The sequence below is a fragment of the Poecilia reticulata genome, linkage group LG1, assembly GCF_000633615.1.
Source record: "Poecilia reticulata strain Guanapo linkage group LG1, Guppy_female_1.0+MT, whole genome shotgun sequence".
Taxonomy (NCBI): domain Eukaryota; kingdom Metazoa; phylum Chordata; class Actinopteri; order Cyprinodontiformes; family Poeciliidae; genus Poecilia; species Poecilia reticulata.
This window is the reverse complement of record NC_024331.1, coordinates 27,075,874-27,102,976: the sequence shown is the minus strand read 5'-3', so window position 1 is coordinate 27,102,976 and position 27,103 is coordinate 27,075,874. Positions and strand designations below refer to the sequence as shown.

General features: G+C 37.0%; 1 protein-coding gene across 5 annotated transcripts in view; it reads left to right on the top strand.

Annotated features, from left to right (window-relative positions):
• Positions 1-4,102: 4,102 nt before the first annotated feature.
• Positions 4,103-27,103, top strand: part of LOC103470154 (slit homolog 1 protein-like) — a 57,688-nt gene continuing 34,687 nt past the window's right edge. For 2 of the 5 annotated variants that reach the window (XR_001777106.1, XM_008418344.2), the window contains exons 1-5: positions 4,104-4,212; positions 4,474-5,029; positions 14,855-14,926; positions 16,675-16,746; positions 16,856-16,927. Coding sequence is in view for 4 of the 5 variants with exons in the window: in XM_008418344.2 (XP_008416566.1) it covers positions 4,833-5,029; positions 14,855-14,926; positions 16,675-16,746; positions 16,856-16,927 (413 nt within the window). In the remaining variant the exon portion in view is untranslated. Of the gene's footprint in view, positions 4,213-4,473; positions 5,030-9,288; positions 9,316-9,363; positions 9,642-14,854; positions 14,927-16,674; positions 16,747-16,855; positions 16,928-27,103 lie in introns of those variants that run through there. The other 3 variants (XM_008418371.2, XM_008418363.2, XM_008418354.2) reach the window with 3 other exon arrangements.

Genomic DNA, 27,103 nt, shown 5'->3' with positions numbered 1-27,103 from the left:
TTCCAAAAGTTGAAAATTGTTGAATTTGAAACTGAGTAATTTCCACAATTATCTTTCTAGATAATTTCTGAGATTAATCTCAAAATTTTGGAGTTTATGTTCCGCAGCAAATATTTGACTTTTCAAACTCAATTTAAAACGTTTTTGTCTAGAAAATCTAAACATTTCAGAGTTTTTTTTCTAGCAATTTTTCAATTTCTGAGATCTCAAAATTTGAATTTTTTTCAAGGACATTTTTAACTTTTCAAACTTGAGAAATTTCATCAGTTTCAAAAAAAGTTTTTTGGTGGAAATTTACTTTATTTTTTCATTCTACATTTGCCCCAAGATGGACACACTGACACGGCCTCTCCTCTAAACCTTCACATCTCCTTAGTAGCATTTCCTTAATAAATGTGAAATTTGCTCTGATTTCTGTGTGGAGGCCGCGTTACTGTAACCTGTGACTTATCATGTGATGGAGCGACGTTTCTCCTTTAAGATCGATTTTCTTACCTGGGCTGGAAATGTGCTGTTGTTGCCTCTTGTTTGGTTTTTGGACGCTCTGAGGAAGCAGGAAAGATGGATGGATGAAAGTGATGAAGGGCTGAACCTGACAGAAGGACAATAATATACCTCATTTATCTGGGTTTGGATGCCTTGTTCTTCTATCTAGACGTACATCGGTTTTCATTTTGTGTATTAAACTGATGTTTATCTGTTGTCTGAAGATCAATGTTTGGTTGTGAAGAGGCTGGGACTTGGAAGATTCACTTTGGATTTAATTTCTGGAATCATTTCTCAGTAAGAGGAACATGTCCAGTCTTTAAAACTGTTACATTGTGCTGTGAAACATTATTTTTAAGTTGCACAGAAACACTCAGAGTAAACCTGTTACATTTCCTCTGGCCTGCAGAGGAAAGTTAAGACTGGAAATAAGTGACATTTTTATTTTAGTTTTTAATTAAATTTCTACACTATTTTTTATTGTTGGGATGCTAACAGGTCACTTTAACAATATTCTGTTTGGTTTGTCTGAGCGCAACACTCCAATATTGTGTTGAATTAACCTGTGACTTCTCTTACGTGGTTTTAACTGTGGTTACTTGTTTTTGTATTTTTTTTTAATGTAAAGTAAGCTAACCTTGTACAGAGTGTTCCTTAGTAAGGATTTGGATTAAATGTCTTAATTTTCTAACAAACAGCGTTTTGTGAGTTTATGTAGATTTTCTGAAGGAATCGATTAAGTTGTTTGATAGTGATGTATTACTTTGTTTCTCCACTAGAGGACGCCATCATATTATTAGAAATAAGAAACCATCTAGTTCTTTTAAAAAATGACTTGAATATGAAGCCTTTTCAAATTCAGATATTTTCATGTTTTCTATCAAATTTTAGATTAATTTCAAAATGTTGAGATTTTTAGTTGCAAATCTTCAACTTTCAAATCCAAAAATTTTGTTTTCTTTCAGAAAATTTTGAGATTAGTCTCAAAATTTCAGTTTTATTTTCTATCAATTTCTTGACTTTTCAAATTCTAAATTTTCCATGTTTTTTCTAGAAAATTTCTGAGATAAAGATTTCTGATTTGGTTTCTAGCAAATCTTGTCAAACTGAAAAATGTTTTTTTTTTTTAAGAAAATTTCTGAAATTGGTTAAAATTTTAAGTTTTTTCTAGCATATTTTTGACTTTTCAAACTGAAATATTTTTCTAGAAATTTCGGAAATTAACCTAAATTCTTTTTTTTCAAGCAAATTTTTGATTTTTCAAATTGAGAAATTTCCATGTTTTTTTCTACAACAATTCTGAGGTTAATTTCAAAATGTTACGTTTTTGTATTTCTGTGTTTTGACTTTTTAAACAAAGAAATTTTCTTATTTTTATTTCTAGAAAATTTCTGAGATCAGTGTAAGCATTTCTGAGTTGATTTCTTTTAACCAAATCTTCAACTTTTCAAAAAACAAATTCCTTTGATTTTTTTTTTCTTTTTTTTTTTTTAAAGGAAATTTCCTGACATTAATCTAAAAAGTCTCTTTTTTTGTGTGGAATTTTTTCTTTTTTTCCCCTCTATCTACAACGGTCATTTAAAAGCATCTTTTCTTCCAGAAATAATTCGGGATGTGTCTGTGGGAACCCGTCTCCCCGATGGATCCGTTGGTCCTTAACCAGCTATTTTTGCCCCAGAAACAACAGAGTCCCACCCCTGAGCTGTCGGTGTCTTTGTGGCCGATTATGGCCAAATGAGTCATTCTGTTCACAAAAGCAGCAGCTGGGCTCTGGCTGCAGCCAATTTGTTTTTCCAAAACTTCTGAGGCCTGCCTGGTTAAACGAACCCATCATAGAAAGCCTTCAGGGTGGGAACAAGGAGAAACCATCACAAATAATCACTTGTGCATAAAAAACGCCGTGCCACCCCGGTTGATAATGGTCAAGTTTTAAATCTGTGTGTTTTAGGTGAATCATTACTGCATTCACTCCACCACATCTCTGCTGTGAGATACTCGTCCTCAGTTTTTATTCTTTAGTTTAAAAAAGTCTTGGTTTCTGTGGAGATTTATTTGGTGGCGGGTTTCAAACCCGACTGCGTTTTGTCAGCGGATTCGTAATAGACTTCTGAGTAAGATCTGTGGCAGCTGACGGCATTTCAGCTCCGCTGGAATCAACGGAAACGTTTTAATTAACCAAAGCTCTGCCTCAGCTCTGAATTATGAAGAAAACATGATCGCAGTAAAACAATTTAAATGCAAGTTTCCCCCAGAAGACTTGCTAAGCTGGTTGGGTTATTCGGCCTGCTGTGTTTCTGAGTTAAAAAATGTTTACAGTTTGACAGGAAACATGAAAATATCACTTGGTAATTATGTGTTATTGGAAGATTAATATCTGAACACCAATTATAAAGACTTAAAAATGCTAAATTTAACAATATTTTCAATAAATCAGCAATGCTAAGCCTGGTGGGGGCACAAGTACAGCCTGGTAGCCCGCCAGGCTTATAATACACTGGGGGAAACCCTGAAATGTAATGTTCAATAATAGTTCTAAAATTAGCTTTTTTGTTTCTATTTTAAATTAAAATGCAACTATGTTGGTTAAATTATATGTTAGTCTATTTTAACAATGATTTAAATGTGTTAAAAGATGCACAACAGCAGTAGTGAGCAGGAAAAGGAGGTGATTGTGTGATTAGCGTGGATGTGAATATTTAATGATTTGATCAAGTCAACCTTTCAGACCTGTCAGGTTTTCTAGTTCTGGTTCTGCTCTGCTAAAACCAGAACCACAACCAAACGTGGAGAAGCAGCATTCAGCTTCTATGCATCACAAATCTGGAACAAATGTCCAGAAAACTGCAACACAACCGAAACACTGAGTTCCTTTAAATCTAGACAAAACCGCACAGTTTGGAGTTGCTTTGAAACATAACCAATGAAACATTAATCAGCATTTTGATTTATAATGACGGCAATAAGTAATGTTTAAATTGTTGAATTTTGTGTTTTGATGATCGGAACCACTTTGAACTGCTTTGCTGCTTCAATGTGACACAAATAAATTTTATTGATTGATTGATTGAAGTCTGACGGCTACGGTAACGCTCCTTTCACTACAAAAACACAAAATCTTACCAAGTAACTTTGGTCTAGTTTCTACTGCAAGTATTTTATTTCACTTGAAATGAGAAGCGAACTTGAAAATAACTGCGTAATGTGAAGCCGATCTTATTGGGAAATGTCTAAAAATCAGCCACCGTCGTTTTCCGCAGGTCTGTAGTTAACAATAGTCACTCTACTGTTCCCAACTCAGCAACTTTCTTTTCAGTCAAAAAAATCGGCACCAGCAAAAAACTGAAACCTGTGCAGACATTTTCTAACTTCAACTGTAATAAGATACTTGCATGAGAGATTGGTGAAAAATGCCAGGTAAGACTTTGTGTTTTTGCAGTGTACTGGTCCAAACGTAAAGCAAAGTTTTACTGGATAAATGCTGATACGTTTATTTCACTGAGCGGAGCTTCCTCTGCTGCCTCATCTCTCCACCAAATCGTTTTCGTGTCTTCCCCAGAGTTTCCCAGTCGGATACTTCAGAGCGATCACGACTTCTCATCGTGTCGTCGGAGCCCTGGGCTCTTTTCCTCCTCTGGGGAGGGGAGAAAAGAGGAAGAGGAGAGAGAGGAAGAGGAGTGGACCGCCGCTGTCACTGGAGGCGGCGGTGGCTGCTGACACTGAATAGATGTGAGTTCATTCTGGGTGTGTGTGTGTGTGTGTGTGTGTGTGTGTGTGTGTGTGTGTGTGTGTGTGTGTGTGTGTGTGTGTGTGTGTGTGTGTGTGTGTGTGTGTGTGTGTGTGTGTGTGTGTGTGTGTGTGTGTGTGTAGGAGGAGTCTTGGTGCTGTTATTTGTAAAAGCTTTTGATAGATGATTACTCTGGGGTGTGTGAGATAGAGAGGGATAGAGGGAGTCCCCCCCACCCACCCTTTTTCTTTTTTCTTTTCTAGTGGCTCACTGTTCGCTGCACAATGACTCAATGAAAAGTGGAGGGGAGAGGCAAGTGCACTGTACAGCTGCAACACAGAGAGAGAGAGACACACACACAGGGGAGCAGAGGAAAAGAAACCAACTGGAGGAGCTGGGGGACAAGTAGAAGAAGAAGATACACTTGTCCTTTTCCCCTCTCTTTATCTCAGTGAGATTCCTCTCTGGGATCAAGTGGCGATTGTTCAGCTCCAGCTGAACTTCACCCACATCCTCCTGCCTCTGCTGCCCACTTTCACAAACAAGCAGACAAGTGTCGGTGTGGCGACAGGAGGAGGGAATCGGGTCCGGATCAACCTGGAGAGCCGTGGAGGACAGCAGGATGCCAGCGGGGAGAAGAAAGGATGGAGCCGGGTCGGCGGCGGGTCTGTGGACGATGCTGGCGTGGGCGGTCCTGGTGGGTCCGGGAGGCGCTGAAGCGTGTCCGGCTCCCTGCAGCTGCCTGGGGAGCACGGTGGACTGCCACGGCCGGGGAATCCACTCCGTCCCCAAAAACATCCCCAGAGGGACTGAGAGGCTGTGAGTTGTTACACATAGACGTATTTTCTTCTTCTTCTTCTTCTGTTGGTTCTGACGACCAAATGGTCTCACACAGACAGGCAGGCAGGCAGGCAGGCAGGCGAGGGGAATCCTTCAGAGTGACGGCATGTTGCTGCTTTCACTTCAAGGGAAACAACCAGTTTACCTGGTCATGTTGCTGATTGCTCAACACCTCAGCGCTTAGGTTGATTTCTAAATCTGGGATTTAACAGCTGCAAGAATATTAGGGCTGCAGCTAACGATTATTCTGATGATTAATCGATTAATTGGGCAATCAAATAAAAAAATATTTGACACATTCTCCAGATTTTTCTTTTAACCACTTAAAGCGTTTATTACACAATAACAATAGTACATTAAACAATGCTACAGCTGCAATTATTTTAGTAACTGATTATTCTATTGATTGTTCTGACGATTAATCGATTAATCAGGTTTTTAAATATTAGCTTATTCTGCAGGTTTTTCATTTAACCACTTAAGCCTTTTTAAACAATATTAGAAAAACATTAAAAGATGCTAGGGCTGCAATTAACAGTTATTTTAGGAATTGATCATTCTGACGATTAATCGATTAATCAAATAAAAAAAACTTTACTTAGCTTTTCGGGTGAGTACTTTAAAACTTTCGACAGTAGTGTAAGTAGTGTTTGTGCAATAACTTGCTAACAAGCCTGAGTTTCATTCTGTGTAACTTAACTTCCTGGTTTTGGACATTAAAACATGACATTTTATCATTTTACTTCAGCAACCTGTTTTTTTTTTTGTTTTGCAGCCCATCTACCTCTGAATAGATTAATTGTTTGCACATGATATTCTGTACTGTAAATGCTGAGACTGGAGTCATTTTGCATTTCTGATGACTCAATATTGGTGCATATCTCCAACCTTTGCACTGCTTCAATCTGCTGAACTCCTAATGAACTTTAAATGTAAAACCCAACTTCATATCAACTCAAATCAATACATTTCTAAAGGAAATATGTGTCACCAACATGTTGACCTTGTATTTTTATGTTTTATATTTGTAGTTTCCGTAGAAACCAGCTGTTAGCTGTGGTTCTCTCGTGAAGCGTTTTCTCCAGAAGCCATGTTGAACGTGTTTGTGTTTATACCTGGTGAGGTTATGTGTTTATTTCAGGTTCCAGAGTGCTTGTGTATGAATTATTGATGGCTGTCAGGGGTGCTGGAGGAGATACATTATCCTGCCTCTCCTTTGGTTTACTGTAGCATGAAGGAGGTCTCCACTTTACGCCCGATAGCTTTACGAGGTTGGATGGCAGCTTGGGCCACAAGTCAAAGGTCTGAACCTTCAGCTCTAGTTTTCTACATGAGTAAATGACAGAGACGAGATGTTGTGTGTTTCAGAAACTTTCCTTCATGTCTGCAGACCTGGTGATATGTGTGATTAATGACTTCTGCTTCATATGGAGTAATTGTCTAAATACATCAGAAGTTGTTTTTTAGTGTAATTCTGAAACTGCATGTTAAAGCTTGTGTTGTGATTTTATGCAGGAGTTTTTAACCTTTATCTCAACATTTGTGGAAGATTGTTATTGGGAAACCTCTCCACATTAATGGAAACACTGTAAAAACACAAAACCTCACCAAGTATTTTTGGTTTAGTGTCTAGTGGAAATATCTTGGTGCACTTGAAAAAAGAAAAAACTAGCTTACAATTAGCTTTTCAGCAAGAAACAGGAGCTTGTTTTTAAGTAAATCATTTCTTAATATTAATGAAAAAGTTCTAGTTTACTGTCAGACTATTTCCTGTGTTATAATTGAATTAATCTGCCAGAGTAACAAGAATTTTTTCATCTATATTAATGAATTATTGACTCAAAAGAAGCTCATCTGTCTTTCTGAAACGTTACTTGTAAGATATTTTTTTCTTATTTCAGGTGCACGAAGATATTTGCCCTAGAAACTAGAACAAAAATACTTGGTAAGACATTGTGTTTTTGCAGTGCTCACCAGCTGTGAACTAGGTAACCCTCCGCAGGAGAGGAGCTTTTCGATCAAAATTTGTGGTCACAAAAAATATGTACATTTTGTTTTTATGATGAAAGAAACATTCTTTGTAAATATGTCCTACCCAGAAACTGACATACTAGTTTTAGCTTCACCCAGTTCAAATTCTGTACAAATATCCCATTAAGCACCTTTTGCAACCTTTTGATGATCCTACATTGTATTGATGTTGAGTAAAACTGAGCTTTTCACATTATTGAAAGTATATTTTTTAGCTTTAAATGCATCATTTGCTACAATCATGCGTACACTACTGTTTTACTGTAATAAAATGTTTTTTTTTATTTAAAAAAAGGATTAAATTATTTATATATTTTAATGTATTTCTAATATTGTATAAAACAAATGAAAAATCTGCTGAACGTGCATGTTTTCATCCGATTAATCATCAGAATAATCAATAACTGAAACAATCGTTTGTTGCTCTCTCTCTCAATATCACTGTGACCTTTTGAACTGTTTCCTAGTCCAAGATTTAATTAGCTCGCCTTGCAGCAGAGAGAGACTCATTAAGCAGCTATTTGTTAAAAGTCTTGTCGCCCAGTGAGCATGTAAAGTGATCTGAGTGTGTGTGTCAGCTGGACCGGGGCAGAGAGTTGGCGGTGTGTGTGTGTGTGTGTGTGTGTGCTTGTGTGTGTGTGTGTGTGTTCAGTTACTCCAGTGCTGAATTCCCAGGGAACGCTGCTCGGTCAGAGCAATAACGGGGTCATTTATCAAGGTGACTGCACCAGTCAAACTAAACACCCCTTCTTGTTGGATTGTCATAGCGATGCTGCAAAATGGGCTGAATGCCCTTTGGGCTCTGATGAGTCGGATTAGTGTAGCAGAAAAAAGACAGGAAAGAGGAGAGATGTCTGAATGAGTGTCACACTGAAGAGCCGATCTCTAAAACAACGTTTTATCTGACCAAAAGTAGTGCTTGATATAAAAAAAATAAATAAAAAATGAATCTTTTTTTATTGTTTTGTTCTCCTTGAATTTTTCACATTTTATGATACTGGAAAAACACAAAATCTTACCAAGCAATTTTGTCAAGTAACTTAGTACACCTGAAATAAGATACAATTAACTCAAAAGTAACTTTCAGCAAGATGTAGGAGCTTGTTTTAAAAAGTACTAGTTCCACTGGTAAATTATTTCACTTATAAGATGATAAAAATTTCTTCTTATAAGTGAATAATCTGCCAGTGGAACTTATTATTTACTTAAAATAAGCTCCAATCTTACTGTAAAGCTACTTGAAGTTTAGTTTATTGTATTTCTAGTGTATCTCAAATATACTAAGATATTTACTAGGGACTAGACACAAATACTTGGCGAAATGTTGTGTTTTTGCAGTGTAGAAAGTAAAAAAACTATCATATCTGAAATAAATCATTCAATGTCTTACACTTAACATGACAAAAATTATCTTTTGTTTTAAGTAATATTATCTGCCAGTCATTTTTCTTCAATATTAAGGAGTTATTGACTTAAAGAAGCTCATATTTCTTGCTAAAAATGTACTTCTAAATTAGTTTGCCGTATTTCAAGTGTAATAAGACATTTGCATTAAAAAGTTGACAGAAAATACTTGGTAATATTTTGTGTTTTTGCAGTGTGCAACCTTTTATGTGATTGACAAACATAAAAAAAGTGCAAAAATGTAGTTGTGAATTGATTGTGCTACAAATTTTCTTTTACAAATAAGTTGGAAAAAATGTGTTGTGCCGTCTTCTCTTGCCCCCTTTACACTGATACCCCTCAGGAAAATCCAAAACAACCAATATCCTTCAGAAGTCCCATAAATAGCAAACCAAGTCGTAACTGTTTGTAATTTAATCGAAGTTTGCTGTTTTATGAATACCTCAGAGGTTTACTAGAGAACATTAGAGAAAACCAGCACCATAAACACCAAGGAGCACAACAGAGAAAGTAGTGGAGAAGTTTAAAGTAGAGTTAGGTTATAAAAACGTGTCTTATTTTATAACCTAACTCTACTTCAAACCAAAAATCAGATTTTTTTGTCAAACCATTTTTTTTCTGCCGTGGTCCTTCACGCTTCCAAAGATATGCGACTTCTAAGATCTCCAGTGAGAACGTCAAACGACCTGGAAGTGTCCCGCATGCGCAGTAGAGGGCGCAATAACGTCACACAGAGAGCGAGCTCAGCGTTTTGCCAACCGCCATAACAAAGAAGAAGAAGAAGAAGAAGAAGAAGAAGAAGAAGTGCTCAGGAAACATAAATGCTAACGGTAGAGCACATCTCACGTTTCCGAAGTTGTTGTCCGACCGGAACCTGCACATTAACAACTTAATCCTCATTATCGTCCGCCATGTTTGTTGTTTTTCTTACCGCGAATCAGGACGCAGAATAGTGACGTTTGTCGAGTATAAATGACGTTCAGATTTGAAAAGATCGGTTAGGTATCTTAGGTATCGGATGTCCAAGTTGCCTGGGCCGCATTCGAGAAAAAAAAATCCGATCTGTGTTTGTTCAGACTGTCACGAAAAGATCAGATACAGGCCGCAATATGAGGGAAGAAATCGGAATTGGGTCACTTCAGGCTGCAGTGTGAAGGTAGCCTCTGTCTTTGTTTCTCACCGTCCAAACACACACACACACACACACACACACACACACACACACACACACACACACACACACACACACACACACACACACACACACCTAGTTTATGAGTTTTATTACCGATCGCCGCTTTGTTCTCTGCCTCTCTGCTCATCTCTTCCAATCATTTTTCCGAGTCCCCTGCGGTCCGTGAGCGGGAAAGATGCCTCTAATGAAGTGTCATTAGATATGAGTGCGTGTAATGCTGCTAATATTAGTCGCATCCCCTGCTTTGCCACAGGGGAGAAATATGACGGATGAGACGAATGAGTCTGAAACAGAAAGCAAACAGAAAAAAGGCTCTGAAAGTGGAGTGGGAATAAGGAGGACGATGGTTCCTCATGGGAAACGGGCGGAACGATGGAGGAGGGTAATTGGTGTGCAGAGAGGTGAAAGAATGAAGGGATGATAATGGAAGGTGGGGGGAAGTAAAAATAGGTAGTATAGTAAAAATGAAGTTGCATTTTTATGTTTGCATTCAGCTGTTTACTGCAGTTATTAACTAATTTCCTGAACTGATTTTACGTCCAAACCAGACGTGGTCAGAGTTTTACTGAACTTCTTTTTCATTCTTAAAGTGGTTCAAACTTTGATCACAAAGCCCAGACTTTGCAGAGCTGAGTCAATTAAAAACCAGAGAGATCTCCAGCTCTGTGACAGATTATTCTGTTCTTATGTCAAACACGAAAAGAAGAGACAAAACTGGGATATTTTTCCCTGCCTGACTGAACGTCAGCCATGTTTCAAAGAAGAACTGGCCAAAATCTGACTACAGGTGGATAAAGCAGATTCTATAAAATATCTCTTATCTGATTAAAAAAAAATTGTTTGTGTTATGTTAAAATATTTTAAAAAATTGTTTGTGTTATGTTAAAATATTTTTGTTCCGGTTCAATTATGCACTGCCTTGTATTTGTTAGCTACGTAAAATCAAGTCACAAAACATTGAAATTTGAGGCTGTAAAGTGAATACTTCTGCAAGTAAAAACGCTGAAGCAAACAGTATGATACTGGGCAGTGATGGCATAGTGACTTTGAAAAAGTAACTAATCGGATTACTGATTACTCCTTGAAAAAGTTGGATTACTGACTACTTGATTTGTAAAGTAACTAAGTTACATAAAAAGTAACGTTTTAAGTTACTTTCAGCAGCTGTAGACAACTGGCCGCCGCCACCTGTGAAAATTACATTGATCTTTGCCAATACTTAATTGCAAGTTATTTTATAATGGTAACATCAACAATGTATTTTCACTTATAAGGTTGAACTGAAGGGAGATTGTTTAATGGTTACAACGGTAACTTTAGTAATTTGTGTGTGTTTTTGTGTGTTTCACTATTGTCTGGAAAACTCAAAGAAGGATTTTTTCCTCCATGTTATAACAACTGAAATAATCTGCCAGTAGAACTAGCACTTTTTCATAATTTTTAAGAAATTATTGACTCTAAATCAGCTCCTATATCTTGCTGAAAGTTACTTATGAGTTAGTTTTGTCTGTACTGAGATATTTCCACTAGAAACTAGACTAAAAATACGTAAGATTTTGTGTTTTTGCAGTGCAAAAGTTGATTTTCATAGACGCTCTTCATCCAGTCTGACTGAAATTCAGCTAAGTTGCAACAAAGAATTGGCCAAAATCTCAAAGTATAGTTGTATAAAGATTGGTAAGAGATACTATATGCAGACCACAGCTTAATTTCATTTGTATTTCATAGAATTTCTTCCAGTTTGGTTATGCACTGCATTTTATGTTCGCTACATAAAATCTAATTACAAAACATTAAAGTTTGAGGTTCTAAAATGAAAAAATATGAAAAACATCTTCAAGGCTCTGCATAAATTAAAGTATAAACACTTAAAAATGATGATACTGGGTTATTGTTGTAGAGTCTGAAGAAGAAAGATGAGTTTAATATAAAAGCCCAGACAGATTGAGATCCAGGAGCCGTTCTGCTGGATGCATTGTCCCCTCTGTTGTTTGTTTTCTGCGGTTTTCTGGGAAACAAAACCTTCTTTACTCCGGGTCTGTGTATCCTGATACTTTATTGATCACTGCATTTTTCAGGGGCTCTGCTAGCAAGCAAGCAAATTAAAATTGCACACAAGCAACTCATTGGTATCCAAAAGCACTGGGGATGTTTGCAAATTGCAAGTGAGGATAAGTATCTCACTGCTAATCCAGCACTAATGTTTAGCGTTTCTTTTGTTGCATCGTTTCTCTCCGGCTGTCCAAAGGAAGTTGTGTTTTCTGTACGTTGCGTATCTGAGCTGGTCTGGATGTCGTTTTCGTAAGCTGACCTCCTGCTGCTCTCCTTCCCCGTCAGATGTTACCATGCAGCGCAGAGCGGAGCGGGCTAACCGCCAACTGAGGCGGCCGATTGTGTTTGCATGTGCGAGACGCGTTCTGCTTTAATGAGCTATTGTTTGGCCGAGTCGCCAATCAAGTGGAGTCTGTCGCTTAGCTGACCCCGTGACCCAGCCTTGCTGCACAGAAATCAATTAACCACGCGTCATTGTTCCTCTCCTTCCTCCTCCTCACAGAAATTCAGCTACTGGGGACGATTTGCAATTAGCAGAATGTGCTCTCTCTCTCTCCTTTCTCTTCTATCTTCCTCTTTCTTTCTCATAATGTAGACTACACTGACTGTATGCTGCGTTCTCTCTTGATTCTGGTTTTGCTTGTGGACTTTAATTATCAGGGTAATTTCACACCCATCTAGGACCCCCCACCATGCTGTTCACTCCCTCCTCTGCAGCCAATCCCCTGCTTCAGACATCTCTCCTCCAACTAAGCTCTCCATCTTTGGTATTTCAGACAAAAAATATATTTTTCTTGCAACCATAGCTTATTTAGACTTAACTGCAGCTGTGCTTCCATTACAAATGTGTGCAAGTCTTTGTTGGTATTCTGCTAGAGTCAAAAACTCAATTTATGTTGTGGTGTTTCCATTAAATAAGAAATGAAATTAAAATCACCTGTGAATAAGCTTGTTCATGCAAAAACCATGGCAGCAACGGATGTAAACAGTTAGCTAGCATCATCATCTATCAGCCTTCAGAGGAGATGTCGGGCGTTTTATTCAGGCGTTGGAGACAAACCTGTTATATCTGGGATCTGCTACGTATGAGACGTTGTGGGGAAATTGTAGTCTGAGATTTTACAGAAGGGCTTTGGATTCAACATGTTTGAATGACACAAAACTTTTTATGAACTGTGCGATGCTGTGAGCCAGAAAAGAACAAAAACAACCCATCATCCTATTACCACTTTCTGTCGCCTTCTTTGGCGTTTCTGTCAGTAGCAACATCCGGCTGTTGATCATGTGACTTGTGTGATGCAGAAAAAAGTGTTTGAATTGGAGTTTGAGAAATAAATCTGATAAAACTTATAAAAAACATGATTTATTGTTGTGTGATTGGCGCGTTTCCATTAAGTAGATATATTTTCATAATTTTAATTTGTGCAGTTCTGTGATTAATGGAACCAGAAGTAGATTGGAATGATAAATAAGGCAGATATTTGTAAGGTAGATATTTTATTGTGTATTTAATCATGGTAACAACTTCATTTAGCGCACCATGTCCAAGACAAATTTCCCCCTATGAGATAATAAAATATCTGCATTTGTTTGTTTCTTTGTTTGTTTCTCTCTTTTTCTTTCTTTCTTTCCTTGTTTGTTTGTTTGTTTGTTTGTTTCTTTCTTTTTTTCTTTCTTTCTTTCTTTCTTTCTTTCTTTCTTTCTTTCTTTCTTTCTTTCTTTCTTTCTTTCTTTCTTTCTTTCTTCAGCCTACCCAACATTAATTATTTTCCTTCTAATTCTCATACAGAGGGACATTTCATACATTTTCTTAAATTATGGGGAGGGAAAAATGCACTGCAAAAACACAAAATCTTACTAAGTATGTTTGGTCCAATTTCTAATGGAAATATCTTAATACACTTAAAATAAGACAAAACAACTTGCTAGTAACTTTTCAACAGGATATAGAGACTTGTTTTATGAAAATATTTCCTTAATATTGACAAAAAAAACCTACTTGTTCCACTTGCAGATTATTGTTATAAGTGAAATAATCTGCCAATGTAAGCAATACTTTTTTTAATTCAATATTAAGAAATGATTTACTTAGAACAAGCTCATATTTCTTGTTGAAATGTTAATTGTAAGTTAGTTTTGTCTTATTTCAAGTGAACTAAGATATTTCCATTAGAAACTAGATCAAAAATAGTTGGTAAGATTTTGTGTTTTTGCAGTGGGATTAAAATCTCGATCTGAGGCCAGAATAATGAAACCTTTAACTGAGGTCTCTGTATTTCCTCAGCAGGTGTTTTCTTTATATTTTTGTTCCTGTTTCTCTCAGCCTCATTTAATGGCGGACAGGACAAGGTCAGCCTGCTCCAGTAGGACAGAAACACGACACTCATAAACACACTGCACTCATTTTACTCACCTACCAGAGGAGCTTGTGGGAAAAGTGACATCATCAGTCGGTCCAAACAGTGAGGCCACAAGCTGCATCTGTAATTATGCCAACAAGTAGCAAATGTTTAGGATTTATAAACCAGCTACAAAACAAAATCAATGTAATTTAAAGTGTACAGATTGCTGTAGAAAACTGGGCAAGACAGACAGAAAAACACGAACAAGACAGACAGAAAAACACGAACAAAAATAAAAAGGTTCAACTTTTTACATGGTTCTGTAAGAATACTGGATATTAAAATATATTTTCAGATTTATTTTGGAAGGTTTTATGAAAATATCTTAATGTTTAATGTAATAGAAAATATATTGTGTTTTGTATATTTGCACAAGTTTTTCACGATGTATATATTTTAGACAGTGCAATGATTAACCAGAACAATGTGAAGATATTTTGCTCTCATTTTTCATTATTAATCTGGTTCAATGAACCATAGACTGAGATTGAACAAAACAACAACACTTTTTTATTGTTTGAAATAGAAATATTGTAACATGACAACGCTGGATCTCATAGTGGAGGCTTCAAAAATATGATCTCCAAACCATTATATTACCAATTTCTCACACAATTTGTCCAGTTTTAAAATGCCCGTTTGGATAATGCTTTGTATCAATGTGTTTTTTTTCCCTCGCAGTTGTTAAAAGATTCTGTTGTCTTTTGTTTTATTTTTCAGCGATCTGAACGAGAACAACCTGACGGTCATAACCAAGACAGATTTCTCTGGTCTTAAACACCTCAGAGTTCTGTGAGTACCACTGACTTTTCTCCTATCGGATCAATATTGGTAGATAATACATCTGATAGAATGTTCGATAATTTCACCGAACTCCGATCCAGAACCGCAAAGCATTCTGGGAGATTTAGGCAGAGGAAGGACCTTCAAGCTCTCACAACTAGCTAAGCAAAGTTGGTGGAATCAACTCACTCTTTGGTTACCTAGCAACTCACTCTTTGGTTACCTAGCAACAGCCTGTTGGGCAACTGGCGCAGCAGAAGTTTCAGTTTTTGCCACAGTGCCTCATAACTGCTTAAAAATAACAAAATATTTTGTGGAGTGAAAACTGTGGTTAAAACAAGAAATGTCTTGCAGTACTTCATATATTTAAAACAAAAAAATTAATCAATATTGATATCGATTGATATAAAACGCTTTGGTACATTTTTCAGCCGTATCGTCCTGCCCAACTATAGAACAATAAAAGCTGCTGTTAAGAAAACTCTCAATAAATATGCCCTAACTTTAAGCAGTCCTCTGGATTTAAGCTCAGTGTGGACAGAGTGTCTGAAAATATGTGAGAAATTCTTTCCCACATGTCTTCAGTAGCATCAGGTCAAGTAGGGATATGAGGGAACACACCCATTTCTTAACCCTCGAAAGCCGGAGGGCATGGAAAAATGTTCAGGCTCTGCGGCGACACATGAGCCAACTGGAGGTGCTTGTTTAGTGTCACTGTCAGCCAGATTTAAAACACAGAGAACAAGCTTTCAGCTTGAAAACATTGTGGCCTGTGGGAAAAACTAGGGTTTCCTGTGCTAACCTGGGGATCAGAGCTCTGTCAAATGTGAGTGATGGACGTGGAGTTAACAGCAGGACAAACGGCGTCTCCTGTTTGGAAAAGATTAACAAGCTTTTGGAGTCCTGGGACTTGTAACTCTTAGAAGGGTGTAGCGTGTTTCACCGGTGGTGAGCAGAACAGAGACCATTAAAACCATTTCTCAATAACATGCATCCTATCGATGACAGGTAGGGAAGGTCTGAGCGTATACCTTCCCTAAAAAAGCGTAAAAGAACACGCTTTATTTTTTAAGCTATAAATAAAGTTTTACTTCTGATTATTGATGTATCTGAATATTACATGCACTTCAGCAAATTGAAAATGTCACGTAAATAAAAGATTAATCCAGCCATTTTCTTCCTCTTGTCCACATTAGGTCCTGAGGTCAAAGGGGGCGCATTATGCTAAATTCACACGTTCGTACTTCCATTCAGGTCTCTAAAAACACCCCAAGTGCTTAAAAGACACTCAGCTGGTTTTTAGCAATAAATTAATGACATCTGTAAAACCTCAGGAGTGTAATGTCACATTCGCTGTACAATGGCTGCTGGAAAAGACAAATGTTTTGTTGTTGTCTTACGATTCAGAAACCACTTGCTGCATTGTTGTTGGTTGTGCAGGAGGCTCTACTTCTGCTTTTCAATGATGTATGGTTGTATAATTGCGCACCTGTTTTCAGCCATTTTTACGGGTGTGAGTGTAAAGGTTGAGCTGGGGGGTCATGACCAGCAGCTGCTTATTTGGATCTAAAGTGACAAGATGCCCTGAAATGATGGACTACTGTTGCTTTTTTGGTGTTTAGTGGTGTAAACACAATGACACCATATATTACAGAGTGGCATATTTCTTTATTTTATTTTGGTGCAACGTATTCAGAAGATTTAAACCTTCCAGGATTAGTTAGTTGTATTTTCTTATTCATGTTTTCCTCTTTCAGTCACCTGATGGAGAACAAGATCAGCAGCATTGAAAGAGGAGCCTTTGATGAGCTGAAGGAGCTGGAAAGACTGTGAGGACATTTTAAAGACAATCTGGTTCCTAAGTCCTCTGGAAGACAGATATTCATGTTGAACTCATTGTCTTACTTATTTCAGTTTTATGTGTCTTTGTTCCTTCAGGCGTCTTAACAGAAATCGTCTCAGCCAGCTTCCAGAGCTGCTGTTTCAGAAGAACGAAGCTCTGTCTCGACTGTGAGTACAGACTCCCGTCTATGCAGCACTTATTGGAAACAAACACTGTAACAATTTATACAAAACAAGAAATGACAACGCTAATTATTGATCAATTATATAGGAATGACCAAACAAAATAAATACCTTAAGTTTTTTCTTGACCATTTCTGGACAAATGAAGAACGTGCAAATAGTTTTAAATGTTTTAAAGCTCTGCTTGATAGCATAGAGTTACGATCAGAGGTGGGTAGAGGTGCCAAAAACTGTACTCAAGTCAGAGTAGCACTACTTCCACATATTTTATTCAAGTAAAAGTAAAAAGTAGCTATCCAGAAAATTACTCGAGTAAAAAAGTATTTGATAAAAAGTCTACTCAAGTACAGAATAACTGATCAAATTCAATTATTTAATATTTAAAAATTACATCATCAGATGGACCAAAATATAAACTTACGTGGAAATGTTGATATTTTAAGGACAAAAAAATGACAATAATTTATATAAATAATAAAAAAATAACAAAATTAGACAAAATAATTTTTTTCCAAATCAGTTTCTTTCAATAAAAAAACGTATAAAACTTTCACAGAGGTTTTCCCGTCCTTCAGTGTTTCTTAATGCAGCGCCGCCACAGGCGAGGAGGGGAACAGGTTTTTAAAGGGTTTGATTTGTTTGAAATAGTTCAGTGTGAAAGTGAAACACAGCAGCTGAAAATGTAACAAATGTTGCAGTTTTGGTCCCAAATCGAATCGAGTATCAGGTGTGAAAACAGCCTAAAGCACATCAGACATTATTTCCCCTCAGTGCGTGATGCAGAGGTCAGTTTGAGGTCAGTGAGGACGGCTTCTCCCAAAACACAACTAAGGATTCATTTCATGTTTCACCCAGTCCTAGACTGACCTGCACTGTAAAACATCTGAGCTGCATTTAGTTGTATCTACTGTCTTCTACTCTTTAAGTCAAATAAATTAAAAGTTTTAGATTTTGAACCTAAATGTGAGTTCATGAAAAATAAACTCACAGCAGTAAGTTGTGTTAAGTTTTTATTAATTTTGTCAAACCTCCAAGAGTTTAATAAACTAGAGTTTTTAGTTTAGCACTTAAAAAACTGAAAGAAGAAAAAGACAGGAGTGGGAACTATTTCCCAGAATGCTTAGCGGCATGTTTCTGTTTCCTGAGATGGAAGTGCGTTACATTGATCTGACTCTGGTGTTTTATTAAGGTAAATGTTTATTTTAAAGCTTGAGGATAAAGTCCTGATCACACTGAATGTTTCTGAGCTGAATTCATTGTGAAGTTTAATAAAATTCATTATCAGATCAGAAATTTTGTTCATGCAGTTTGAAACAAGAACTTAAATTATTCTAAAGTAGAATAAGTGACTTGATATTACGAGTAAAATAGTAGAGAAACGTGGCTCTTTAACCAGGTGATGGCAGTTTTTTTTCTTACATTTTCTGAAATAATTATTTGGTTTAACTTGCAGCATTAAGTTAAAACTCACAATTCAAGATTAATGAACTTTAAAACCAATGTTTAGACAACTTTGTCTCTTGTTGTTAAATCAACTTCATGACTTAACAGCAATTAAATCATGAAGTTTGAGTCAAAAACAAAACAATTTTCTTATCGATTTAAATGTCATTTTCATGGCAGCTGGTGGACTTTCATATCTCACTCTTCTATTTCTAATGTCATAATTATATTAACTGAAATATCCAAGATGTTGCTGTAGATACATTTCATTTGGCGAGTGAAACTCCTTCTTGCTCTTCCTCGGGATTCAGCAGAGAAATAAATAGCACAGATCTCACAGCAGTTATAGAAATGATGGACATGATAGGTGAGAAGTAACAGAAAAAGTGTGACTGTCTCGCTCTGTGGAAAGGATTGCGTGTTCGTCCCGATTTTCTTTTTTCTTCGCCGTTTTTGTTTTGACAATTTCACTTTGTGGCTTCCAGCAGCGACAGCAGAAATGGAGCTGGCGCGTTCGATCAGTCAGCACGCGCTGACATGCTCACAGTTTAGAGCCATTAGCACCACCTCCAGCAGAAGTGATTTCTTTTCCTCCCGCTGTGTTGATGGACTCTATGCAGGCTGATGTCCCTGGGAAACACACACACACACGCAAACGTGTGTGTGTGTGTGTGTGTGCTACTTTATGTTTGAGCTCTTCAAAAAACCGCCTTCTGTCCTCTTTAGTTTCTGCTTCTTTCTTGTGTAACTTCCAGTTTTAACTCTAGCGTAATTCAAATTGATACCCCTGGTCCACGAGTCAAACTCAAGGCCCGGGGGCCAAATCCGGCCCGTCTTAGCTTTTTATAAGGCCCTATAAACTCTCGAGGTGCATGTAATAAGAACCTTCAAAAAACCAGATATTTTTTTTATTATTCAAATCAAAGTGGATTTTATCCATACTGTCAAGTTAATAAATCAGCAGATTCAACACTTTTGAATGTATTCACCATCTCCACCCAACTAGCACGAACCTAGCAAAGAATCAAGCGCACCCATCCCTTTCACGGCTCAATCTCAGCAGCCAAATCTGTAGGGCACAGGTGTCAAACTCCAGTCCTGGAGGGCCGCTGCCCTGCAACGCTTAGATGTGCTTCTGCTGCACTACCTGAATAGAATAATGAGGTCATTAAGGCTCAGGAGAACTGATCTACACAAGGAGGAAGTAATTAAGCCATTTCATTACAGTGTTTTGTACCTGTGGCACATCTAAAAACTGCAGGACAGCGGCCCTGGAGGACTGGAGCTTGACACCCCTGATCTAAAGAAAAGAAAAGATGAATAAAAGATGTCACTGAGATGAGTTTTTCCTGTGTCTCTTTGGAGGAAGAAAAACTTTTTCAAGTTTGGGCAAAAGTTGAGGTGGCTTAAGAGACCAAAAAACTTGACACATTGCCAAATTACATCACTTTGAAAAGATGTGCCATATTATTTATTTCAATTTTCATCTGAGTCTCTACTGCTTTTATCAGCAGACCAAGCGCTTAAAGAAAACATCCAGGAAACATTTGATCAACTACTTAAACTCCTTGAAAACAATTATATTTTTTCTGTTTTGTTTGTTTGTTTTTATGTTTTGTCTTATTTCTGTTTGGGATAGGGATTGGTCTTAAGCTGATGTTTCACTCTAATGACTTGAATTGGGTAAATATCACTTGTGTTAGTTAAGCTACATGTCAAAATTCATAAATAAAAACTAAGCAAAGCAACAAAAAAAAAACATTTGGCAATAAGTTAAATTTTTTTGGTGTCTGGAAAATGAGCCGTTTCAAAATAATTCCAAATGTAATGACAAATCAGAATGAACTGCCCCTCACCTAGCAACCCCAGCCCGTTACCTAGCAACCCCAGCCCGTTACCTAGCAACCTAAGCAGAGCTCGGGTTCGGTCAGCTGGTTTTACGTGCTCTACAATGGCTGCTGGAAAAGACAAGTGATTTGTTGTTGACTTAACCATTTAGAAACCGCTTGTTGCAGTCTTATTGGTTGTGCAGGAAGCTCTACTTGTGCTTTTCAAAGAGGTAAAGTTGGATAATTGTACATTTTTCTGCAGTCATTGAGTTCGGGGCGTGGCCAGCAGCAGATTATTTGGATTTAAATAAGACGACGTCCTAAAACATCTCATTCTGAAAGAACTGGGAAGTCTAAACTCTCATTACCTAAGAATGACTTTTGTGCAAAATATGAAATGAAAATGTTTTATGTAGCTCGTAGGCCTATCCTAACCTGTTCAAGTAAGCGTGACAGGTCACCTGTAAACATGGGAAAAATAAAACGTCACATCCTTCCATCACAGTAATGATGTAACGCCCAAAATGGGAACACTGGCACTTCAACGACGACATGAAGGGCTTAATGATCCACCAGCATCACCTTATTTCTTTAACCTTAGATCCGCAACACAAATGAGCTTCAACTTGTTTTTTTGTTGGCTCTACTGGCCTTTATTTGAAAGTAGTTTGACAGGAAAGAGGGTTATGAGAGACGGGGAAGACATGCGGCAAATGTCACCAAGCTGGGAATCGAACCTGCGACTGCCGGCATGAGGACTAAAGCCTCAATACATGGGTTGTGCTTTGCCCCTGCACCACCACAGCACCCTTCTACTTGTTTTTATTAGGTGTTTCTTTCTTGAATTTAAAAGATTGGAGCTCTGGATCCTTAAACGTAGTTGGTCTGGTGGAAACCCGGCTACAACCCGCCCTGCCTGAGAGCTGGTGGTCCAGAAACACCGGCTCTCCTTGCCTGGTGCCAGAGGTGCTGGTTGAACAACAGAAAATTGGCTCCGATTTAAGCACCCGGCTTTGAACGAGCTCAGAAACAACATTCTGGGAAAGGGGCTTCATTAAAATACTGGAGCCATCTGTTAGCTCTAAACTTTATAAGGACTAAATCTATTTACAATGTAGTGAAAGGTGTAAAGAAACAAAATTACTGTCTATGGCTTAGTGGGTCAGGTCAGGTTTAGCTGCAGAAAGGAAACGTATACTTTTAAAAGTTGTATTACATTTACTATTAAGTTGTAGCCCAGAAGTATTTAATTATTTATTTATGAATAGTCCAGAAGCATTCGGATGCAGGAATTAAAACAAAGTGAAGAAACACGAACGCTTTAAATGTTCAGGGAGCTTTGTGCAGTGGATTTCATTTAGAGGTCTTCATCTGTGTCCTTGTGCATTTAACTTTCCCTGAGGGTTTTTACGAGCTTCCCTCATTAGACAGAGGAGCGGAGCTGTTCTCATTAAAACAGGTGACTGGCATGTAATGGCGGCTAATTAACGGTGACTGAATCTGGCAGAGGTGGTGACGGCAGCTGCCTGGCTGTGGCTGTTTGGAGGCGACTCCAACAGTTACTCTGCATCTTATCAATATGATGAGGAGAAACGGGAAAGAAGCATGTCTGAAAAAAATCTCCACATTTCCATTAGCACAGAATAACTTCATTTTGCTCTGAGTGCCAGTAACTTTCTTGCACTGATTTGTATTTCAGCTGCTATGATTTGCAATATCTTAGTTCTAACTTACAAGTAACTTTTCCACAAGATATAAGAGAATTATTGTTAAACAATTTCTCAATATTGATTAAAAAAAGTACAAGTTTCATTGGCAGATTATTACACTTATAATATTGGAAAATGTTTAGTTATAAGTGAAATAATGTGCTAATTTGACTAACATTTTCTCATCAATATTAAGGAATTATTGATTTAAAACAAGCTCCAATATCGCACTGAATAGTTACTTGTAAGTTAGTTTTTGTCTTATTTCAGAAGCACTAAGATATTTACTGCGATGCACTGATGTGAAAATTTAGGCCGGTATCAATATCCGATATTAAAATTCCTGATATTTACCAATATCAAATATACTTCACTATTCTGACAACCATAAAAACTGGATTAACTTCATCACTGCTTCTCTGCTTCAGTTAAACTACCCACAATCCTTTGCTGCATCACTGTCAGTGTCACATGACCAAACTCCTCCTCTCCCCTCCAGAAACAAACAGCAACGAGATGGAAACCAATATTGATTGTTAATATCGGCCATTTTGATTTATAATACCGATTCAGATAAGAGATGTACCGATATGGGCTGATATCCATATTCAGTTTAAATACTGATCAATCAAATTTTATTTGTATAGCACATTTCAGCAGCAAGGCATTTCAAAGTCAAGTGACAATTTATACAGTAATTGATTATGTGTACTGATGTTATGGCCGATAACCAATATTTACTAGGGCTGTAGTGATACAATAATCTCACGATATGATACACGATATTCTGCTCGTGATGCGATATATATTGCGATATTCAGCAAACGATACAATTCAATACACTTTTGCAATTTTCTGAAAGCTTTTAGAGGGACAGGGTGATTTTGGTGACATATTGTGACTGTTATAGAGTCGGATTGAATTAATTTAGCTGAAAACTGATTAAAAGCACCAACTACACAATACCTGGCTCTGGTTGGACATGGACACAGACTTAAAGTCAACAGCTGGACAAAATGAATCAAAGTGGTGAGAAAACATGTTTCTTTTCATTGAAACAGTACAAACTGTAGCTTACATGCATTAGTAAAGTAAATAAAGTGCACCAAGTACCTGCTCTGAACAGTTTGATACCTTTTTAACCTTGACACTTAACATCTGAAGGAATCACTCTAGTGACTAGTTACACTTACTCAATTACTTTTACTTCAGTAACTTTTTTACATACTTTTTACTTTCACTTGAATAATTTTATTATGAAGTATTTCTACTCTTTAGTAAAATTTCTAGATTTTCTACCCACTGAAAGAAAAACAAACATGTTTTAACCAAAAATTCACCAGACACAGACACAGACCTGGAGTTCCTGTTAAAGTTGAATAAGTTTATTAGTGAAAGAAAATAATTTGGAAAAAAATCTTATTTTGCCTGATTTTGTTAGTTTTTGTTGCTTTTATGAAAATTTTCTCTTAACTTTTTATTTTGGTCCCTCTGATTTTGTAACTCTGAAATATTAAATGATTGATACTTTGATTAGTTCTTGAGTAAATGTTTTACCAAATACTCTTTTACTCTAACTTGAGTAATATTTTTGGACTCTGCCCACCTCTGTGTCTGCAAACATTAAGTATTTCAGGTAACATGACAGATTTACAAGACGATGTAATGAAACAAATCCATTGTACAGAGACAGGCGCCGTAGTTTCTGAGTTTCTTGCTGGGAGAGAGTGAAGAAGATAGAAGATGTTTTCCTCTGGACTTCACAGTAAGCACTTATTCTCAGCATTTGCCTGCAGAGACCAATTTGTTTCATCTCTAAACAGAAACATTTAGCTGTGCATCAGCCCTGAAGCTTTTCCCCCCACTACTTGTTCTCCGTACCGTTTATTTATTTCTGTCGCTTGTGTCTGATGTTTATGGTAGATTAGGGAAATTAACTGACTCCTGCAGTACCGCCTGCAGGAGTTCTGCGGCTTCTAATGGAAGGGTGAAAGTTAAAAAATAGGAAGTCTGCAGCCATCGTCTTGTAAGTCTGCGACGTTATCTGAAATACTTATAGTTTGCAGACACAGAGGAGGGAAGAGTTCACACCTCTGAAGTATCATTCAGTAAATAATGACAATTTTCATGCAAAGTTGACAAGTATCAGAGGTGTGTTAACTTTGGATGAAAATTGTCATTATTTACTGAATGATACTTCATGACAACTGTTAAGCATTTTGAAGACTAACTCATGTTCATGATAGGTGTTATATCGTGTTTATTTATTTTATATGTACATGGTTATTGTCTCTTTTGAAGCATTGTTTTTATTTTTATTGTTGTACTGCAGCCTTGCCCCTACTTCCAGTTATCAATTATCTTATCTTATCTTATCTTATCTTATCTTATCTTATCTTATCTTATCTTATCTTATCTTATCTTATCTTATCTTATCTTATCTTATCTTATCNTTATCTTATCTTATCTTATCTTATCTTATCTTATCTTATCTTATCTTATCTTATCTTATCTTATCTTATCTTATCTTATCTTATCTTATCTTGTCTTGTCTTGTCTTGTCTTGTCTTGTCTTGTCTTGTCTCAGTGTCATGTTTTTTGCACATCCCTTCAAATAGTTTTACCAAATTTTCCTTCCACTTCACAAAATCCCAGTAAAATATATTTAAGTTGGATTGTGACTAAATGTGAAACGTTTAAAAGCGTCTGTAGCTGCAGACCAAATGTTTACTCGGTTATAAGCTCATCCTGAAACTTCAGCTCCTCGGAGAACGTTGCTTCCTGCTTTTAGACGAGAAGTGTCCTGCTGTCAGGAGATTTATGTTTATGAGTTCAGGTCATTTGCAAATGCGTGCATTTCTGTATTTACCTTATCTGCAGGACTGACATGTGTCATCACTGACCACACACAGCTGAGGTATTTTCCCAGACGTTGCTGTTTTCTTAATGCTGAGGCTGGTTTCTCCCCTCTGTGTGTGCAGAACCAGATCTGGGTTATGGACAAACATAGTCTCTCCCTCTACAAACACGAACTCAGCTGTTTTATTTTTGCTCAGCGTTTGTCTAAACGTGTGTGTTTCTGGAAGGTCACTGTATAATCTTTGACCTTTTCCCTTCTCGGGATCCAAAGTAAAGCTCGCACACCGAGAAGATCAGGAAACGCATGATGAGAACCAATAAGTAACACGACTTCTTCTTTGGTTAGCTGCTCTAGTCCCAGTGGAGCAGCGGAGGTTTGGTTATGAAGCGAGACATGAAGGAGAGAAGGAATGTGAGAAATTTTATAATTTCTACTAGATAGACATGCAAGATACAGATATAGAGCATTAGGGCCATAATAAGAAAAAATATGAGAATAAAGTCATAATTTTACAAGAATAAAATCATAATTTTAATATTTTGAGAATAAAGTCATAATATCACAGTTGTACGAGAATAAAAGCCTAAATAATACAAGAATAAAGTTATAGTTGTACTGTTTCAACAATAAAGAGGTAATATCATGAGAAGCGTTGTATTATTATGACTTTAGTCTCAAACGACTTTTTTTATTTTAATACATCGTTGTACAGAACTGACATGACGACTTCCTCAACTTTTGAATAATATTTTTGTTTAGCAAAATGTTAAACTAGTTTAAAGTCGAACAATAATACAACATTCTAATTTGTAAATAAAACATTTAATCTATTTTAAGCCTTCCTATGCATTTGTGTAAACAAAGACGACATTACAAAATTATTACAGTATTTATTTTTGGTAAAAAAAAAAAAAAAAAAGAAAAAGCAAGATCTTTGTAAGTTATTGCCATCATTTGGTCCAAAAAGAAATTCTTGCCAAGCCTTACAAAAAGAGAGTAGAGATGAATTTCATCAACCAGCAAATCATTTATTTATGTATCGCTTTACACGACCAGAAGACCAAAGTGCTTTACAGCGTCGAGAAGAATATAAAGGAACATAGAAACATGTAAATACAAGAAAAGAAACAGAGCAAAGCAACACAGAACAAACAAATCCAGAATCAAACCTGAAGAGCACCAGCAGGAGCATTTTATTTGGATTCAGGCTGTAACATAAAATGTGGAAAAAGTGAAACGTCGTGAATACCTTCCAGATGCACGCGATCTGGGATTTTTGGGGTGTTCTTAGTTTTCCTAACATTTCCATGAATGCATCATCTTTGCTTCATAAATCATAAGGTGAAATCTAGTTAAATAAGACCCAACTGGTTACTCAATAAAATCCAGAATTCACCGAGGGTGTATTTTATTTTATTTTTTTTACCACCACAGTTATGTGTTTTGGGAAATCCTGACATATTTCTGTTGTTTCTGTGGCTGTTTTACAACCTGCTCATAAACAGTCTTTCATCATGTTCAGATGTGGCTGAAACTAACACATTTTGCTGGGGGTGGCTGGTGGCTAAAGGTGAAGAAAAGATTAAATAAGTGGGAAAGTTTGCCTTTCTCACCCTCCGCTGTGAGGAGGAGGTTATTGAAACAACAGGAGAGGCCACAGGCTGAGGAAGAAGAGCAGCGACGAACACCGGCAGAATGGATCAGAAGATGAATAGAGGCGATAGCAGGAAAGGGAGCAAATATTAGAGATCACCTACTGTCCAGACGCACTCAAACACGTCCAGCTGTGACTTCTCCGAGTCTCTGTCCAGTAAATATCCTCTGTGTCCCGGCAACGGATATCCTGACGACCAGAAGGAAAAGCATCTTCATTACTCTGTCAGAGAGCTGAGGCAAAGCAGTCCAATAATACAGCGTGCTGCTAAAATGTCGAATCTTAAACTCCTCTGAACCCATTACAAACATGAGGGGCCAAAAAATTAGCTTTTAGTCTTTTATTAAATTGTAAATATGTTTTGTTTTATTTTCATAAATACTACTCTTTGTACATGCCCTCTTTTGGAATCATCATTTCTAAACAAGCTAACTTTTTGTTTGAATAAAAATAACCGTAAATCTATAAAGATATAAATAATTACATTTATGTATGTCTAAGAATGCTGTGTGGGAGATGGAGACGACAATTTCCCCGAAGGAAAATCTCAAAAGACTTAATAAAGCTAACAATCTATCTATCTATCTATCTATCTATCTATCTATCTATCTATCTATCTATCTATCTATCTATCTATCTATCTATCTATCTATCTATCTATCTATC